At 52.6% G+C, this 19,445-nt stretch overlaps 1 protein-coding gene across 1 annotated transcript in view; it reads left to right on the top strand.

Annotated features, from left to right (window-relative positions):
* KLF13 (KLF transcription factor 13) overlaps positions 1–18,913 on the top strand; it is a 51,317-nt gene extending 32,404 nt beyond the window's left edge. The window contains exon 2 of the mRNA XM_032174469.2: positions 13,010–18,913. Coding sequence (XP_032030360.1) covers positions 13,010–13,299 — 290 coding nt within the window. The 3' untranslated portion in view covers positions 13,300–18,913. The remainder of the gene's footprint in view (positions 1–13,009) is intronic.
* Positions 18,914–19,445: the final 532 nt, after the last annotated feature.

The following is a 19,445-nucleotide window of genomic DNA, read 5'->3' as shown; positions in this document are numbered from 1 at the left end:
AGTGATGAAGCTCTCACAATGGAAAGGAAATGGAAATGTGTTCTTTGGTTTCAGCTCTCATGAGTCCACAGGTAGCACCGTTCATCTGGAGAAGGCCTTCACTTGCACAATCCATGGTCTGGAAGCTTCTGTGGCAAGGGGCCGATATATGTCTCCCTACACATCCATTCGGGAGCAACAAGGGTTGTGGCTCAGGTGTGCGTGAAGGAGAGAAGCTCCAGAGTCCTTGTCTCAGGTGGCTTCTGGCCTTCTGTTGGCAGAAACCATTGGTATTCTATTATTGCTGTTTTTAAAAGGGACCTTGAGAACGGAAATTTTCAAATGTGTTTTGTAACCCTTAGCAAAAGGAGAGCAAACACTTTTATGAAATTCTGGCATGTAGTCCTTTTAACCTTTCCAGGCAGTATACTGGTGTATGCAAACTAGTTCTATTCCCTTCTTAGGGGTTGGGGTGCTGGGTTCTGTGGAAGCAGTCCCAGTTGTGAGCTGGAGCTTGGGTGAAAGGTGTGTGTGTGTACATACACCACTTTGTTATATAGTGTTATTGCATTAATTCCGACTGTCCAAAGTGATTCATTTGATGAAGACAGAAATGCAGAAAGGACAGTCACACACAAATCCCATCTTCCTGAGGTAACCTCTGTTTCCTTCCTGCAATTAGAGCTCTGGCATATGCATTTCATGTGTGCATTTGAGGGTGGGCCTCAGCCACTTGGTAGTCTGTTTTCTTCCCTGTCCATGTTCCCAGGGGCTGTTTATGAGCAGCTCACGTCGGTGGTTCAGAAGAACATTCGAGAGAGACAGCTGGGCTGGCTCCATGTGCTTACTCTCCCTCGTCCACCCCATCCAACAGATTGTGAAGCCTGGTTCCAGTAACCTTGGGGATGACACCGAGGAGCGCTGAGCCCTCCACCCCCCATGTTGTGGTCCTGGGGGAGGGAGGCAGGCAGGACACAGGACAGGCTTCCTGCCCCAGTGGCTCCTCCCAGCTCTTGCTAGCCTTCCTTAGCATCAGGCAGACCTAGGTAGCCTCAGGTCTTGGAGTCCCATACAGAGCTGTTGCAGAGGGGTCACTCCAACCTTGAAGCTTCTAGGGGCCTGGCCGTGGGATAGTGCAGAGTGTGGCACTGCTTTTCTTCCCGGCTGGTGTCCCTGGGGTTAGCTCCCTTAAGGTTAGGGCCCTGTTCTAGGCTAGGACAGGGAAGGGCATAGGGAACAGGGCCAGCAGGATGCAGGGAGGAAGGTAGGGGCACGGACATGCAGCAGGCAGGCCTGTGCCAGGAAGAGGGTGGGCTTTGTCTCCCGAGGAGAGGTAGCCCCCCAGAGCACTGGTCTCCCCACATGGCAGGCAGCAGGGCTCTGTTTCAGGCCCTCTCCAACGCACTTAGGCTGCGACAAGCCTGAGCAGGATGTAGGGGGCTACTAGACCTGTGGGCAGGGCTGAGGGACAGGGCCTGGGGCTGCCAGGTCACCTGTTCTCTGCAAGAGCTTTTTTTTTTTTTTGAACACAAGGGCTTTCCCAAAAGATAGGGGGTAACTTGCTCCTAGCGGGCAAGACCGAGAGCCCCTGGTGGCTCCATGGGCCTGGGCTGCTACAGGAGAGGCCTGGGGGCTTTCTAGCTCCTCCCTGGGGGTCTGGAAGTTCTTAGCAGAAGCCCCGGGTACCGTTCACCTGTTCCAGAAAAAACAGATCATTGTCTAATTTGTTGTTGTTGTTTTGCCTCGGCTCCCTCAAAAACCGAAGGCGTTTTTTAGGCCCGTCGTCCAAATTACAAGCTTATTTTAACTCAGATGTATTTGCTTTGTGAAACCAACCCTGAAGAATATATTGTTTTGTTATATTCTGCTGGAAACCTGGCCACCTTTTTCCTGAGAAAACTGAGCCTGCTGTGCACCTGGAGCCGGCCAGGTGGCAGGTGCTGGGCCTGGAAGAGGAGCCTGCCCGAGGCTCCTCCAGGGCTTCTGAGTGCCATTGTTTTGAGTGCGCTGCCTGGTGGCGCTCAGCCCTTCCCAGGGAACTGCCCGGCTCCTTCCTCAGCTGCAGCCTCCTGCTGCAGGGGAGCTGGGGACCGTGGAGGTCCCCCACAGGTCCTCAGGCCCACATGCCCCCAGCCTGGGCAAGCCTGCAGTGAAATAGGCCTCGTAGAGCCTGGCTGTGGGGGCAGCAGGGGCCCCGGGGTGCAGAGGGTAGCCCTACCGCACTGTGGGTGGGTGCCTCTGCTTGCTCCTCCTGGAACGTGAATGTGGGCAGCAGTGTTCCTGTTCCATGCTGGGGAGGGGCTGTGAGAATGTCTTTCTTCCCAGTGGAGCCTAGCCTCAGGCCCACCCTTCTGGGTGTGTTACCTTGGTGAGGTCACTTGGTTCCTCACCTCTGACAAGGGTTTCACATCAACACTTTCCTGTCTTTCCGGGTTGGTAGAGTCAGATGAGCCCAGTGCAGGCCAAAAGTAAAAGCTGCGCCCCTGTAAAGAGTGTACATGCAGCTGTTTGTGCCATTGTCTGTCGCAGAGCTTAGCAGGGTGGGGTCCCTGCAGGCAAGGTCCCCCGCAGGAGGCACAGAAGGAGAGGGCAGGGGGAGGAAATGAAGGCTGGGGGAGGGGAGACACAGGAAGAGGAAGTGGGCCACGATGGTTGCCAAAGGCTCTGCAGACAGGGGCCCCTTCCTCAGTTGCCTAGAGAGCCAGCTGGGAGCACGGGGCCCTGGGGTGCAGAGCTGGGGCTGGCTGTGCAGGTGCTTGTTCGTGTCAAGGAGCAGTTGGACTTCTCTATGAGATTCTGCAGATCTCCCCTGTGACTGCCAAGGCTGGTGCCCCCCACCCCAGACGTCACAGCCAGAGGCAGGCCCAAGTGGCCTTTCCATACTGTGTCCCTTTCCCTACCCGCCACGTGCTCTGCCCTCTTTCTTCCCTCCCTACCTCCTTCCTTTTCTCTTTTGGTGCAAGAGAAAACCCTTTCCCAGTAGTCCACAGATTCCCTGGTTCCCATTCCTCATGAGCCCCTACAGCGGCACTTGGGATCTGCATCCTAGTGGCTGGACGGACTTGGCTCTCCTAGCTGCCAACACCTGCCCTATCCACCTGGGCTAATTTTCAGCCCACAGTGGTGCCACAAAGTGGTCTTATGGCAGGAGTGTGGTATTCAGGAGCCTGAAGGGGGCTTCTGACATGGAATTACAACTCTGGAACTGCTTCTGTTTAAATCCTTTGCTGAATATTTGTCACCCATAGCCTTTTAAGTCTGACCCATTCTAAGCTGCTGGGCCTGTCAAACAATTTATCAGGGAGGGCCCTCCTCCAATAGGACAGTTTGCAGCATGACCCAGGGGCTCTAAAGCCCTGGAGCCCTGCCCTGGGAGCATCTCCTACAAAGCTAGATTGGACTTTATTGCTATTTTTGAGTTTCTCATCCTGGAAGCCACTGCCCAGCACATTCTGAGGAGAATCTGCCTGGGCGACCATTGTTATTTTAAGAGAGCTCTTGGGGTAATATGAGGAACTGTGATTTGAAATAGGGAATGCAGAATGGGGCCAGTAATGTGCCCAGAGTGTTGAATGTCTGATTTTTAAATTGGCATTATTGATGGCTAGCATTTTCTAGTTTGCTATGGATTTTTTGTTTTGAATTTAACTTTTTGAGTAGGAAATGCATTTGTGTGTTTCAGAATCTAAAAGATGTAAGTAGTTTCCCCAGGGAAAATTCTGTCAACCTTCCCTGTTCTCCATCTGCTCAGTGTTCCCCTGGGTGATGTCTGTTCCTACTTTACTAGGGACCCTCTCTCTGCACATACAGGCCAAGGCGCACGTAGATCCTTGCTGGTCATCTCTCCTCAACCTTGTTTTCCTCTCTCAGCTTGGAGATCTTTCCATATCAGTTTGTAAAGAACTCATTCTACTTATTTGCGATAGTGTTCTGTTACATGCGCGTTCCATAATTTATTTGACAGGCCCTAGTGGAAGGACATGAGTTGTTTTCAGGTTCCTGCTGCATTGACTAATCAGGAGCATATTCCATTTTGTAGGTGTGCAAATGCGTTTGTAGGCTAGGATGTCAAAAGTTCAGATCTGGGTAAAAGGGTGTGCACATTTCTAATTTTAATAGGTATTGCCAAATTGCCCTCCATGGAGGTTGTAGCAGTTTGTACTCCCATCAGCAGAGAATGCCTGCTTACCTGCAGCCTCACCAAGGTGATAGCTACCAAGCTGCATTTCAGTGTGTTTCAATTGCCGTTAGCTCCTGATGGATGAGGTGGAGTATCTTTTCAGGCACTTGAGAGCCATTTGTAGTTCCTTTTTTATGAAATGGCTTTGCCCATTTTTCTGTTGGATATTTTTCTTTTTAAAATTCCTATGAGCTCTTTCTGTATTGGAGATTAGCCGTTTGTGATAGGAGCTGCAAATATTTTTTCTCTCAGTTTTGCCAGTTATCTCTTGCCTTTGTTTATGATGACTTTGTTCATGGAGAAGTATAGTATACTTTTTTTGTGCAGTCAAATTGATTGATTGATTAATTGTGACTGAGTCTCACTTTGTCACCCAGGCTGGAGTTCAGTGGTGTGATCTCGGCTCACTGCAGCTTCTGCCTCCCACACTCAAGTGATGCTCCTGTCTCAGCCTCCTGAGTAGCTGGGATTACAGGCGCCCGCCACCACGCCCGGCTGATTTTGTATTTTTAATAGAGACGGGGTTTCACCATGTTGGCCAGGTTGGTCTTGAACTCCTGACCTCAGGTGATCCTCCTGCCTCGGCCTCCCAAAGTACTGGGATTACAGGCGTGAGCCACCATGCCCAGCCTTTAGTCTTCTTTTATGGTTTGTGGACTTTGATTCATAGAAGGAACTTCTATCTTACAGTTTTCTCCTAGAATGTTTGTGGTTTTATTTTTCATATTTGAATCTTTGACCCATTTAGAATTTATCCTGATGTAGGGTAGGAAGAATGAACCCAACCTTTCCAGATGCTACCGAAGTGTCCTGATAACAAGTGTTGACTGCTCCCTGCCCTAGGGGTTCGAGATGTCACTCCATCCTATGCACAGTTACCACTACCTTTCGTTCTAATTCTGCCATTTCTGCTGGGCTTCACTGGCCAGTAATCAGCTTATGAAACTGTTGAATCCTGGTGGTCTCATTTCCCCCACGTCATTGTTTTGCAGGATTTTTTCTGGCTATTCCTGTGTGTTTTTCTTTATGAATTATTAGGATCAAGTTATCCTATTCGAAAACAAAGCAAAGCAACAAGAAAAATGCCTACTTTAAAAAATATCTTCGCATGCATTGTAGAAATGTGGAGACACACATTTGCCCAAGGAGGATTCTCTCGTTGAAGCAGTGTTCCCTCCGACACTGTGGCAGTCTCCAGCCAGGCTTCAGCACCCTGCCAGCTCTTGCATGTGAAGAGTGGGTAGTAGTGTGTGATCAGCGGCACTAGACCAGAGCGCCTGGGACAGGGTACACCTGCCCCCCATGTCCCTTTTACTACTGGGCGGCTCACAAACATGCTTTCTGGGGCCCCTTGGCCCATAGGTGATAACACTGTTATCTCCTCCAAGCACCACTGTGCAGCAGGCATGTGCCCCACGTATTCTCCCACTTAACGCTCACAGTGACTGAGAAACAGGCTGGATGACAATCCTTGAGGCATCAACAAAGGAGTGGAGGTGGAGCAGGGTGTTTTCTTGCCACAGGCAGGTTCCAGCTGTGGCTCTAGCTCTGGCGCCAGCCAGCTGAATGACAGCTCACTCTCTCCTCCTGGGCCTCACTTCCCTTACCTGCTCAGTGGGTGGGTAAGAGCTTCCAACCTGGACTTCCTGGGAGGCCGTGTGCATGTCAGCTCCATGTGGCTTAATAAACCACTAACATTCCTAGAGATGAACAGGACAGCCAAATGGCCTCCTAAGGAGTTAGGAAGTCCACCCCCCACCACAGAGGCCAGGCCTTTCTGCCACCCCCGAGGCTGTGTGCCTGAGTTTCATTGGAGGCCAGCGGTTGATCAGCCCCTGTGTTTCACCGTGTGCCGAGCTGCTCCAGAACAGGAGGGTGAACAGGCTTCCCTGGAGTGAAAAACATGGCAGTCTTGAGGTTGGGAGCTAGAAGTGGCCCCAAACCAGTGCCCACAGGGCAGAGCTGTCCATCGGTGAATGACAGCCCACTCACTGGTGGGGAATAGCCGGAGACTGGGGACAGTGGCCTGGGAGCCTGAGGGCAAGCAGTTTCTCTTTGGAAGGCTCTCCCTGTGCCTCCCTTTGAGTCTGACCAGCCCTGCCCCTGCCATTGCCTCCAGATAAACACCCGCATGGACCCTTGCGCTGCAGAGGTCTGCTGTTGTATCCGAGACATCCCTTTGAGGGTGACGGCTCATCTGCCTTTCCAGGACCTCCTGGTAGGAGTTGCATTTCTTCCCTTCTCCCTTCCATAAAGGGGAGCTCAGCGAGGTTTCCTAGAGAAGACCCAGCAGGAGGCCGGCAGAAGAGGCCCTTGCAGCAGACGCTGCTGTGGCTCCAGCTTGGTACCGGGCATTGGGAACATTACAAAAATGACCCCTCAACAGGCTTCCCACAGGAGGTTCACAGACAGAAAGATCTGCAATGTGGTTGGTTTATACAGGTGCAGCTGGAGCCGGGTGGGGTGGGGGGGCCCACTCACCTGTGGGGTGGTGGGTGGGAGTTTGGCTAAGGCTGGATTGCAGGAGATAACTTGGAGCGTGCCCTTTGCGCAGGAGGGCAGAGCAGAGTGGAGTCCGCGCCACAGCCCGAGTCTGAGCTCAGGCTTTGAGCTGGAGCACGCACACTCCTGAGCTGGCTGCGTTTGCATGTGGCTGCTGTGGGGGAAGGGGGAGGGCCTGGGACTTGGGTGTTGAGGCGGATGGGGGGCTCAGCTGAGAGAGAGCCCCTGCGCCCCACTTCTGGCTGCCTCTCTGAGAGAACACGCTGTCCCCGCCTGGGCCTGCGGCTTGGGCAAGAGCAGCATGTGGGACGCTGTGTTCCCTGATAAGATGAGGCAATTGCTCTCACTCAGCGGCGCTGCTCCGCTCGCGGCCTCGCTGTGGCGCCAGGGAACATTTATGTAACGCGCAGCCCTGAGCAGCTGCCCCACCCAACCCTACTCCAGTCCCCACCCACCCCACTCTCCCCGCAACTCCATGCGGTCCCCTACCCTGCATCACCCGGCCATGCAGCCTCGTACCCGAAGAGTCCCCCACTGCCAGGCACCCGTAGGACCCCCAAACCGCAGCATGGCTTAGCCCCTCCCCCAGCTCCCCACAGTTCCCCCAACCCTCCTACAGCCTCCCTTCAGGGCTCCAGGGCACCTAGCGCCCCTCCAGGTTTGACCCCAGCTCCCTTCCTCTCACCAAGTCTCCTCACAAGGCCTAACCCCGCCTTGTCCCGCAGCCCCCACCCCATGCACAGGCACAGGCACACATAGCCAGAAGCCCTGGGGCCCTCCCACGTGGGGAGCTGGAGTGGCTCTGGGATCCGGCAGGAAGGCTAGGAGCTCCTCTGCAGGAGTCTGGAATCTCCTACTGGTTCTCTTGTCATTTTGGAGCTAGAGGGAGCCCCTGTCCTGGTGAGTCCCTGTCTTGATGTTGCTGTCTCCGTACCACACGCCCGGGTGGAGGCAGATGCAGGGTTTGAGCCCAGCAAGGAGGATGCTTGGATTTGTTTAGGCCATTGGGCTCTCTTTGCCTTAGAATGGGAGGTGGGCTCACTCCTTGAAGGGCTGGGCCTGGCTGGCCCCTCACCTCACTGGGTGCCCCCCTGTGCTCACTGCACTCGGCTGCACACAGCCCCCCGGAGTCTGTCCCCAGAGCAGCAGTTTTTAGAGTGAAGCTGGAGGGCAACCGCTGGTGCCTCAGACCCTTCAGAGGGGCCATGAGATCAAAACTGTTTTCATAACAATAGCACTGTTTGCCTCATTCTCCCAAAAGAGTACAGTAGGCTATTGCAGATGCTACAGGATGTGTGACAGCACTGTCCCTCTGACAGCGACTGGAATGCATGCTTGGGTTGAAGACTTTTTTTCCAGTTTAATTTCTAATTTCTAATATGATGAAAGCAGTGGCTCTCGCCCACGTGCAGGAAAGCTCCTGGGGCTCCTTGCGGATCATGTGGGTGAAAGTGGCCTGGGGCATGTTGCTCCCTGTTCCCTCCTCCACCCGTTCTCCCTTCTCTGCGCTGCTCCTTGTCAGCCTCCTGGGTGCTGCCTGAGTGTCACTACCAGGGGACCCAGCCAGACCCAGTGTTGCTCCTTGCTAGCCTGAGCCATATCTCCTGTTGTGGGCCAGTTCATTGGCCGTCACCTCTCTGCAGCAAGCTGAGGGAAGAGCAGAGAATGGAGCCGTGGGGGCCGCGTCTGCCTGGGTCAGGACCATGTCTCTGGGCCAGGCACCCAGTATGTGCCCTGTCAAAGCATAAAGTTCCTGATGCATAGGGAGGCCAAGAGCTGCGCTGGTGGAGTGGCTGCACCAGACACCCACCTTCCTCCACTCCAGGCTGCCTGGCACCAACACCCCATCCATTGGATGCTGCATTTCTCTGCGGCCCCAACACCATGTGGCCCACCTGTAGCTCTGTGTACCTCACATGCTTCCCCGCCCTGCAGGCAGAAGGAGCTAAAGGACAAGGCTGCTCACAAGGGCTATTAGGAAGCAAGGCTGAGTCTGAATTTGGGTTGGCTTCCCCCGCACACCAACAGGCCCAAATCTGGGGAGACCCAGTTGACAGGGCTAATGACTAAGAGCAACAGTAACAGCTGAGATTTCAGGAGGGGATCTTTGGAACGTGCCAGGCACTGTGCTGAGGCCGGTCGTGCGCAGCCCCATGGGATCACTGTATGGACCCCCCTATGAGGACAGGGCGGTGTGCTCACTTCCTGTGGCTGCTGTCACACATTACCGCAAACTGGGTGGCTGAAAAGCAACCGAAACTTACTCTCTCACAGTTCCAGAAATCAAGGTGTTGGCAGGGTTAATTCCTTCCAGAGGCTCTGAGGGAGAATCTGCTCCATGCCTCCCCTTCCTTCCCCTGCCGCCTTTCTCCCCCTTCTCACTTGCTCCCTTCCCCCTCTCCCTCACTCCCCTCCCCTCTTCTCCACCCTCCACACTTGGGAGCTCATCTCCAGATCCTGACCTGATTACATCTGCAAAGACCCTTTTTCCAGATAAGATCACATGCACAGGTTCTGGGGGGTTATCACTTGGCTACATCTTTTGGGGGACCATTATCCGCCCTACTACAGGCAGCACGGAGCTTGTTCGAGGCCATAGTGTCACAACTCAGGGCAAACGGTCTGAACCTCATCTGTGAGACCTGACATGGTTAATGCTAAACCATTTAATGCTGGACTTTCCCAAGCTTTTAATGACTAGCGTGCGTTGTGAATCTCCAAGAGCGGAATTACCATGCAACATTTTCACTCTTTAGTTGATAAAATTTTTTATTCTGGAAACGATAAACAGTTTTATACGATGATAACATTTCTTTGAACATGTTTTGGGAAGTATTGGACTAGATATTTAAGGAACTATATTTAAACATTTCTTCTTCTTATGGAAGAAACAAATACATAGGATTTTTTTTTTAAAAGACCCAAGCCAGGTGTGTGGCTCATACCTGTAATCCCAGCACTTTGGGAGGCTGAGGAAGACAGATCACTTGAGGTCAGGAGTTCAAGACCAGCCTAGCCCACATGGTGAAACCCTGTTTCTACTAAAAATATAAAAACTAGCCGGGCGTGGGTAGGTGCCTGTAATCCCAGCTAGTCAAGGGGCTGAGGCAGAAGAATCACTTGAACCTGAGAGGTGGAGGTTGCAGTGACAGAGCAAGACTCTATCTCAGATTGGATAGATGGATAAATAGGTAGGTAGGTAGATACCTATAACACAGAGGAGCTTGCAACAAAAAAACATCCTCTCACCAGTCCAGCCCCACTCCCTAGACAGCAACACTTCTTTTCTGATTTTAGTTGTCTTGATGGTTACTGCCATAAGTGAACTGTATTTTATTGCTGTTTCTTGATTTATCAAATTTAGATATTTTCTTTTATCTTCCTGCCATGAAATTTAAGGATTTACCTCACTCCTATCCCTCCCCTCCAACTCTTCCTAAATTGATGGATGTATTATTTTACTTATTTTGTTGGCTGTCTTTGTAATTTTAAATCTCTGTGTTTCATTTAGATATGTTCTTTGCACACTGTGTGCATTCCGACTTTTCCCTTAAATCCACGTTCTCTGCTGGGCCCACAGGTCAGTTGTATGGCCTTTGTTTATAGGATTGGTTCTGAAACATTGACAACTAGTGCTAAGGTTAGCATGACCACAACTGTGTAAAGTTTGCTTCCATCAGCAGGGCCTGTGCTGGGATTACATTTCCTGCCACCACCTTGTGGAGTTGTTGTGAAGAATAAATAATAGAGCATAGGAAAAATCTCTAGAAACCGAGCTTGGCTCGGAGCTCTTGACCCATAATCATGAGGCATTTTCGTTTACATCTAATTTGAACCACAATTTTTTTGTATGTCTTTTATTTTTCCTGGAGTTTCTAATTGCCTCTCTTTTTTCTTTTAAACAAAGAAGAGTGATGTGTCTTTACTGTGTCCTGAAGTTTATCCAGCCTTTTGATGGTACTCTCTGGTGCACAAAACTCACTTTCCTCCTGGAATTTTCCCCCGTGAGTCTTGGTCCTGTGCTCCAGTGACCTCCCAGGTCTCTGCCTCACTCTTGTCATGAGATGGCCCTTTACTATTCAGTCATGTCCCTAGTTCCTTGGTCTTATCTCATTTTAGCTGGAGTGTGTGAGACATTAACTTGGAAGGCCCTGTTCCTTTGTCTTCAGGATCCAGTGTGACTTAGGAAAAGTCTGATGTCTGTCCCAGCCTTGTTCCTTTGTGGATGACCTGGTGTTTGTTTCTTCCTCCTCCATTAAGCTGTGAGAGCTCCTGTTTTTACTCAGTGTTCTGACATTGCAGAGCTTCTCGCAGCAGAGGTCTTAACTCATTTACTTGGTCCACCTCTGTGCATCCTGTCTCATGTTAGTCTCCTGTCTCCTTTTTCTTCTTCTTTTTTTTTTTTACTCTTTGACAGAGACTGTTCTATTATTTCTTTTGTAATTTCTTCTCCATGTTTTCTGTTTTCTCACTTGATTGTAATTGTCATGTATTTGGGAAATCGTGGCTACTTGATTTTGAATCCCCCCAACACCCTTTCCCCCAAAACATAAAATCAGTAAAGAGAACAAGTGTACCCACACATGGCCCCTGCTTCAGCAGTACCAGGAGACGGAACACCGCGATATCCACATATTTTCCAGAACTGTTTTTTGGTTCTTTTTTCTCATATATTTGCTTTGAGTATATTTCCAGCTTTTATATGAAGGTTTTATATGTACACAATGCTGTTTTCAATTTCTAAATGCTATTGTTTTTGCTGTCTTTTTTTTTTTTTTTTTTTTTTGAGACAGACCCTTGCTCACTTGCCCAGGCTAGAGTGCAGTGACACAATCTTGACTCACTGCAACCTCCACCTCCCAGGTTCAAGTAATTCTCCTGCTTCAGCCTCCCGAGTAGCTGGGATTGCAGGTGCACACCACCACACCTGGCTAATTTTTGTATTTTTAGTAGAGATGGGGTTTCACCATGTTGGCCAGGCTGGTCTCAAACCCCTGATCTCAAGTGATCCACCCGCCTCAGCCTCCCAAAGTGCTGAGATTATAGGCATGAGACTCCGCGCCTGGCCGTTTTTGCTCTCTGAACTTCTTTGTATGGTATCCTCTTTGCTTTTGCATCAAATTTTGTCTCAAATTCCTCAGAGAATACTAATCAGAAATTTCAAGTTAAAATTTTCTTCTGTTTCCTGGCTTCACTCTTTTCCTCTAGAGTTGGTGGTTGCATTGCGCTTGGCCTTTCTCTTCCATGCTGCTGGGTCTCCCTGGCTGTCTGGCCATCCCTGGATATCTGCTTGTGTTTAAGGTGGGTGGGTGAGTGGGTTTCCTCTGTTGAACATGGGTAGACGAGCTTCAGTGACTGGCAGTCACTTTAGGGTCGTATGGGGGTGAGAGGGGATGAGACCGGGTAGGAAGGGCAGCCCTGCGGCCACCCCAATACAAGAAGGGCTCGTTTCTGGGGTGCCAGAGCCCCCCACCCTGGTTCTTCCTGAGCAGTTGATGTCATTTTTGTGATTGAGAGTTTTGTGCTTTGAGAGTTTGTCTGGGTAAATGCTGGCCTGTCTCCCGCTCTGAATAAGGGATGGGAAGGAGGGAGCAGCATCCTGACTGTAGCCAACCTTCATTACCTCCCACCCCACTGTGTTCCGCCTCCTCCCTACCTGCACAGGCCCCTATAATGGGGTGCTCTGGGCTGCTGCCCTTGTCTGTCACCACACTTGGGTCTGCAAGAGCCTGTTTCATTCTCCTGCTCTGCCAGCCATCCCTGGTTGGCCACTTTGGGACTTCTGTGAGAGAAGGAGCAGCAGACTGATTGTAGAATTCCAGGCCCGGTAGCCCACCCTCTCATGTTACAGACTAGACTGAGGAGGGTCAGAATGGGAATTGCCTTCCTGCCCTGCAGGGGTCCAGAGTGTGGCTCCCATGGAGCAGCATGGGCAGCTGGACTTCGGGAGGCCTGTGAAGCCAGGGCATGGGCCTGCAACCCCCAGGCTTTGGAGACCACTGGCCCAGCATGGGTGTGTAGTGCAGCCTGATTTGTGGTGTACTTGGGGGTCCACTGCCAGGAGCCTGGGGCCCTGACCTGTACCTACCCATGGGCCCTGCAGCTTCAGCACCTGAAATGCTGTTTTGTCCTAGGCCGTGTCCTCTGCCTCTATCCCAGGCGTGGGCGGGAGGGCAGGGGCCCACCTTCATCTCTGCCCTGATGGATTTGTCACAGAAGCTCTTGGAGGTGGGGCACGTGGGAGGGGTGATGAGAGACCGAGGTGTTGGGTGTTGCGGGCCCTTTCCCAGAGAGGGTGTGAAGGCGGGGCCAGGTACAGATACTGACGCTCTGCCCCTGTGCCCACAGGTGAGAGGCCCTTCGCCTGCAGCTGGCAGGACTGCAACAAGAAGTTCGCGCGCTCCGACGAGCTGGCGCGGCACTACCGCACGCACACGGGCGAGAAGAAGTTCAGCTGCCCCATCTGCGAGAAGCGCTTCATGCGCAGCGACCACCTGACCAAGCACGCGCGCCGCCACGCCAACTTCCACCCGGGAATGCTGCAGCGGCGCGGCGGGGGCTCGCGGACCGGCTCCCTCAGCGACTACAGCCGCTCCGACGCCAGCAGCCCCACCATCAGCCCGGCCAGCTCGCCCTGAGCCCGCCACAGCCATGAGCAGCCGCTCCCACCCCCTCGTGAGTCCCTGGCCTTTCCTTTTGTAATAAGAAAGAAGAGAGAGAACTTGATGCGAAGTCCACGAAAAAACAATTTTTTTCACCTCAGGTGTCAAAGTAAATTTGTTAAAAAAAAAAAAAAAAAAACACACACACACAAAAATTTCAAAAAACACCACCCACCAATTGCACAATAGATATACCCACAAAGTTGAGATTCAGCATTGTTGAACCCCCTTTCTCAGGGATGGACACGTTCCACGAGGTCAGTGAGGACACCCTTTCCTGCCGCCTTACTCTGTACATAGATTTGCACTCTGGAGTTTTCTGTTAGGTTCGGGAACACGCTGGGGACAGAGCAGGCCAGCCAGTCTGGTGGAGCTCAGCGTCTGGCTGGCTGGCCAGCCTGTGGGTCTGTTGGGAGCAGATGTGGTCACTGACGTTTGTGCCTCCAGGGCAGATTCCTAAGCAGCAGGCCTGACCTTTTCCTGCCCACCCCCCAACCCAGTCTCTGGCCTCTGCCCAATGAGCCTGGCTGGGCTTGCAACGCAGCTGATTCTGAGACAGGCCCCTGCAGAGGGATGCCTTAAACTGTCCCTGGCTGGAGGAGCACTCCACCTTGGGGACAGTGGAGGGGGCCTTCAGCCCTCTGCACCCTGCCTGCCTCACACCCCGCCTCCAGGAGCCCTCTCCTACGGCGCTAGGGAGCACTGGAAGCAGAGATGCCAGCCCTGGCTGAGCGTAGTGCTGCACCGTCCGACCTCCGAGGCAGGGGCCGGGGTCACACCTGCCAGGACTCCGCTTCTCCGTGTCCCTGCAGAAGGCACGCAGGACCCTGTCACTATTATACCTGGGCCTCTAATGGGGAATTCTGGTCTTCTAAAAATATGTTAGAAATTCCTGGTGGCACATCCAGTTCCGGAGTTCGCCCGCATGGGCACCTTTGTTGGAAACAGTGGGCAGGTCATGGGGCCTCCTCATCAGAGGGTCTGTGTGAGCGGCTGTGTGTGTGGCAGCGCACCATGCTTCACAGAGACCATTCTGTAGCAAGAGACCGGAACATTGTGACTTGGACCTTTTCAGGAGTGGTGCGGATGTTACAGGAGATGCTGTCAGAGAGCGCGCATCCTATTTCCTCCCCGGGGAATGCCAGATGGAAAGTTGCGGGCTACACTTTTCGCAGACCCACCATGTCCCCAACTCAGACTTAGCAAACCTCCACCCTCTCCGTTTCCCCTGGCCTCCTCCTCCCTTTTCCTCCTGCTTCTCCTTGTCCTGCCTGGAGGCTCCCGGCCACACCCAGCTGGTGGGGCTGCTCCAGTGCTCCATCACCGGCCTTCTCCTGGCAGGAGAGGAGGAGCAGAGAGCTGGGTCCTGGGTTGGGATTCGAGCCCTGGGCGGGGTCAGTCAAGCAGTGGTCCAGCAGATTCCTCTGCAGATGGCTGGAGTGTCGACCCCAGGCTTGTGGCCCAGGTATCACCTTCCCTTCCTCCTGAGAGTTGGGGCCTGTAAATACAAGGGCCCAGGACAGAGTGTGTGCGTGCGTGTGGGTGTGTGTGCGCACATGAGCACACGTGTGTGTGTTCGGGGGGGTGGGGGGATTGGGGTGGACTCAGGGTATCTTGCCAGAGATACCTGTTTTGATGAGTACCTATTTTGATGCAAAGGAACAGCCCTGGGACCTCAGAGGGCCACAGATGGGCTTCCTGGGCCTAGCGTGCCTTGGTTGTGGCCATCCTGCTTCTACTCAGCCCTGCCATGGTATGGGGTGCAGCACAAACCCGGGACCCAGGCCTAGCAACTGCCCACAGCTGCTGGCCACTATTTTGGCTGGCTCCAGAGTGGACAGGTACGCTCTGTCCACAGCAGCTGCTCAGGCACAGTATGCCATCAGGTGCCCGCTTCTTACCACTGGATGTCAGCTGGGATTGGCCGACAGCGTGGTGGTGTCTTCTGGGTAGACCGATGGGCCCTAAATTGGGCAGTAGCATTGTTTCTGCTGCGGTGGGAACTGGCAGGGAGAGGGTCACCCCCACTCTGGTTGGATGCGGAGCTGCCATGCTGCATGGTTGACTGCCATGCTGTGTTGGGGCTCCCTGACCTCCCTGCTTGCGTCGGGTCTGGGAGAGAGAGTGGAATATTCGGTAGGGACCTTGACAGAAGAGAGCCCTGGGTGCTTGTGGTGCAAAGATCTTCATGCCCAGTTCCAAAGTGAGGTCCCCTCCCAAAGTTGTTTTCGTGTGAGGCAGAGAAAGCCACACTCTGAATACATTTTATGTCTCAGGAATTCACATTCCAGGTTCAGGAATTTTATTCCAAAGTCCTTTGGTGCACTCACCATCCACCGTTCCCCAAGGCAGGGAGAGGGAGTGGCCCATCCCTGGGAGGCTGGCAAGGTGCTCTCCAGGGAGGGGTCAGACGTCCTTGTGATCTGCCCAGGGTGTCACGGAAGGAGATTTTCTAGCTCCACATCTCTGCACATAGGAAGGAAAAGATAGGACTCTAAACCTAGTCATCTTGGAATAAAAAGAAGAGCTGGTTTGTTTTTAGAGCAGGGCGGGGGGTGGGGGAGGGAAGCGGGTGTTGGCTGTTTCCAAAGAGAGCACTTAATTTAATTTTTCCTTTAAATGACCCAGGGCTGTTCCGTCTGATAGATGGAAGGGTAACATTGCCTTAAAACAGAAATATGCAGGCGTTGGCTATTTTTGGCATAAGAGTGTGTCTTCATTCCCAAAGTGGTTCTCGTTTAATGGCAGGGTGTGGTCCTTAGGCCCCGGCCTGGACTGGGAAATGGGGGTAGGGCACCAGGAGAGAAATCCTCCTGGGTACTCCTAACCAGACCCTCTTGAATCATCTTGGGGCTTAAACTCATCTCGCTTGAAGGGCGGGGAGAAACCCATGAATCTCAGGCACGGTTCACAGGGGTCCTCAAGGGCAGATTTCCATCTCATCATGAAGTGAGGGACTCCTGTGGATGAGGGTGGTGGGCCTTGGAACGCTGCCTCCACTGAAGCGGGCACACAAGGCGGACCCTCCTGAAACAGCCTTCATTTTCTTGAGACATGCAGAATGTTTTCCCAGACTGCGTCTATTTCAGGGTCTTCCATTTTTGTGGTTTATGGCCATGCTTGCCAGTTTTGGTGGGGTTGAGGAACCCATAGGACTCACAGAAATAATAGTGAAAACTCACACCCTTATTTTGGGATTTCAGTTCTAGTGGTCCGTAGGGGCAGAGATCTCAAAGTGAAGGTTGCCTGAGTGAAGGGAGAGTTCCCCTGTAAAAGGCCTAAAATTGATTTCGGGCTCAGCCATCAAGGGGCCGGTGTTGCTCCTGTCCCAGACAAGGAAGCCCCTCTTTACATCAGCCATATTAGGGGAACGGTTGTCAGCTCCCCAAATGCCTACTGGATCCTACAGCCATACAGGAAAACAGACGGACACAGCCCTTTCCTCAAAGAGCCCTGGGGTCCCGTCCTGCAGGATGCTGCGTAGGAACGGGCAGAGATGTCCTGGATGGGAACGTGGTCCTGGAGGTGCCCTACCTGCATCCTGCTGCACCCCCACCCACGACACTCGAATGCAAGATCACCTCACTCTTAACCCCGACTTTATTCCCAGGCCCCACACCGAGGCAGGTGCAGGATTTGCCACGGTGCAGCCTCCAGGTACAAACATCTGAGGCACTGGCGATCCCAGTCCTTGCGGCACCCTGAACACAGCTCAGACCAGTGAGGGGTGATTCAGAGGTGGGGATGGGCAGAGAGGGCTGGCCACTCTGCCTCAGGACTTGACCTCAAGTCTTCTGTCCCCCTACCCAGTGTGTCCAGAAGACCAGCCTCTTTCTTGCCAGAAGCAGGTGCTAAGATGGACTGCACAGGGTCCTGGCACTCCCTCGGGACCCATTCAGGATCTCAGCCGGGCAGGGGTGCCACCCAACAGGAAGATGTGATCTGAGCAATAGTGTGGCCTTGTTTCTCTGCTTCTGGTTGTGGCTGTGTTTACAGGGCTACCTGACTATTTTGACTTCTGACAGGTATCACTGACTTTCTTTCCCCCATTTAAAAAAGGTCATTTAGTCAAAGACACAGTGCTAGAAGGCTTAAAGGGTGTAATGTGTTGGTCACATCACAACCAGTAAGAAATGCTTGATAGGTTATCCACATCTTTTGCTGACTGTTTCCATATACAATTCTGGTCACCGTATTTTCCAAAGCTAAAATCTGAGGCGTGGGCTGATGGTTTTTGAAATCAGGATTACCCCAGGAAGAACCAGGTCCTATTACTAACTTTCCTGATTCTGAGGCTCTGAAGGCTTGTCTGAGACACATTCCAGAGACCTTTGTACCAGAACTTGGATGCACAGTCCACCTTACTACTGATACACGCCTGAGCACCCTTTAGGGCGAGGCGTCGCCTCCTGCCTGCTGTCCTGTCCCTCAGCATCAGAAGAGTTGAATTCGGCAGGAGACGGGAGTCCAGTGTCCATGAGGGAAGAAGGGTCGCGCTTGGTTTCTACTGACCCCCATGAAGATTTCAGACTTGCAGTGCGGCCACCTGGCCCTGCCCTGCCTCTCTCTTTCTCACACAGCTTTAAAACTTTACTACTTTTATTTAAAAATGAACTGGATGGGAGAGAAGTAGCATCCCCTACCCTACAAGTCACACATTCCGGGGAGGGGGGTGGGGGGTGGAGGCAGGAAGTCATGGGGGGGGGGGTGGGGGCGCGGGAACAGCTTTCTTAAGGCCTCAGGGTCCTGTTTTCCCTGGCCTCTTCTAGAGGGCCCGTGGACAGGCTGCAGTGCGTGCTTATTTGGAAACCAGGTGTGTGAGCCGGATGCCTGCGAGGCCATGCACTCAGCAGAGGAGCCCTTGTACCTGGCTGCCCTGAGAGGAGCAAGGGGCCACCTCCCATGTGGGTCTAGACACCACGTGGGCTCATTAGCCCCAGCGTCTGTGCCGGCTCCAGGTGCCTGCCTCTGGGTGCGTGAGTGGGAGACTTTGCTCCCTGGCCTCATCCTAGAGAGGCCCCTGGTGCCGAGTGCTGGGGCCTCTGGGGCTGGTCAGCCTCAGCAGAAAGGAGGCACTACTGAGCAACTATGCATTGTCATTGTCAGGTTTGGGTTCCTTGGTGACTGGGAATTGCTTGTGTGCATGTGTTGGGTGCATGCTTCCGGGTCTCAGCTGCCCCAGGCCCGCACAGGCAACCCCTTCCCATCCAAAGCCATTGGCGGAGCTTCTCTGGAATCATTTGCCAAAAGCCCAAGGCAGAATCCAAGGGTCCAAGACCATTTCCATGGAGCTCATGTTTTTCTTTTCTGTAGGAACTTTTTTTTAACCAGCACCCACCATAATTCCGAAGGCCACGTTTCATCTTTCCTGGATCACTACAGTGAAGTATTACAGTTGTACAGTTCCCAGTCTGGCCTTGGCTTGCTCGGATAAAACTTTGTATGTATTTTGTATGGCATAGATTCTATATTGTAATGATGTCCTATGCAAAAAGAAAAATTAACGAAATTGTAAATTTTATTGTTTTAACGTGTATGCATGTTTAGTGACGTTTACATTTTGAAATAAAATTTATGATTCATTATTTTATTTGCTGGAACTAGTTTATTTGAAGAGCATGTCTTGCAGAGGCTCTGGGAGGGGAAGGGAACTGAAATGCACAAATTCAAGCAGTTGCAATTGACTGAGGGACTGAAGCTTGCCTGGAACTTGGCGGGTCCTATTTTGGAAGGAAGTCTTTGCAGAAGAGCTCTTGCAGACTGGGTGCTCTTCTGGCTTCCCCTCCTGCCTATGGGAGGCTATTTCAGCTCATCACATTCCCACCCCTCTGTCCATCCGAAAGAGCATGGGGGAGAAAGGGATGTGGCAATGGCAGATTCCCTCAAAGGGCACAGCACCTTTCCCTCAAAGTCCCCCCAAAACACCTGGACTTCCTTTTTCTGGGCAGCAGCCACCGCTTCTTTCAACCCCAGATGCGCTGCTTGCCTCACCCCTCAGCCTGCAGTCTAGAAAACACCCCTGTTTCTGGCTACCAAAGTTCCTGCAACCTGCCACGGGCACTGACCCCAAAGTGTGCTGCAGCGAGGACAGGTCCCAGGACCCTGGGAGTCTGGGGAGTAGG

This window comes from Hylobates moloch, unplaced genomic scaffold (genome assembly GCF_009828535.3).
Source record: "Hylobates moloch isolate HMO894 unplaced genomic scaffold, HMol_V3 SCAFFOLD_14, whole genome shotgun sequence".
NCBI lineage: Eukaryota > Metazoa > Chordata > Mammalia > Primates > Hylobatidae > Hylobates > Hylobates moloch.
The sequence above is the reverse complement of the archived record's forward strand: the minus strand, read 5'-3'. Positions and strand labels throughout refer to the sequence as shown.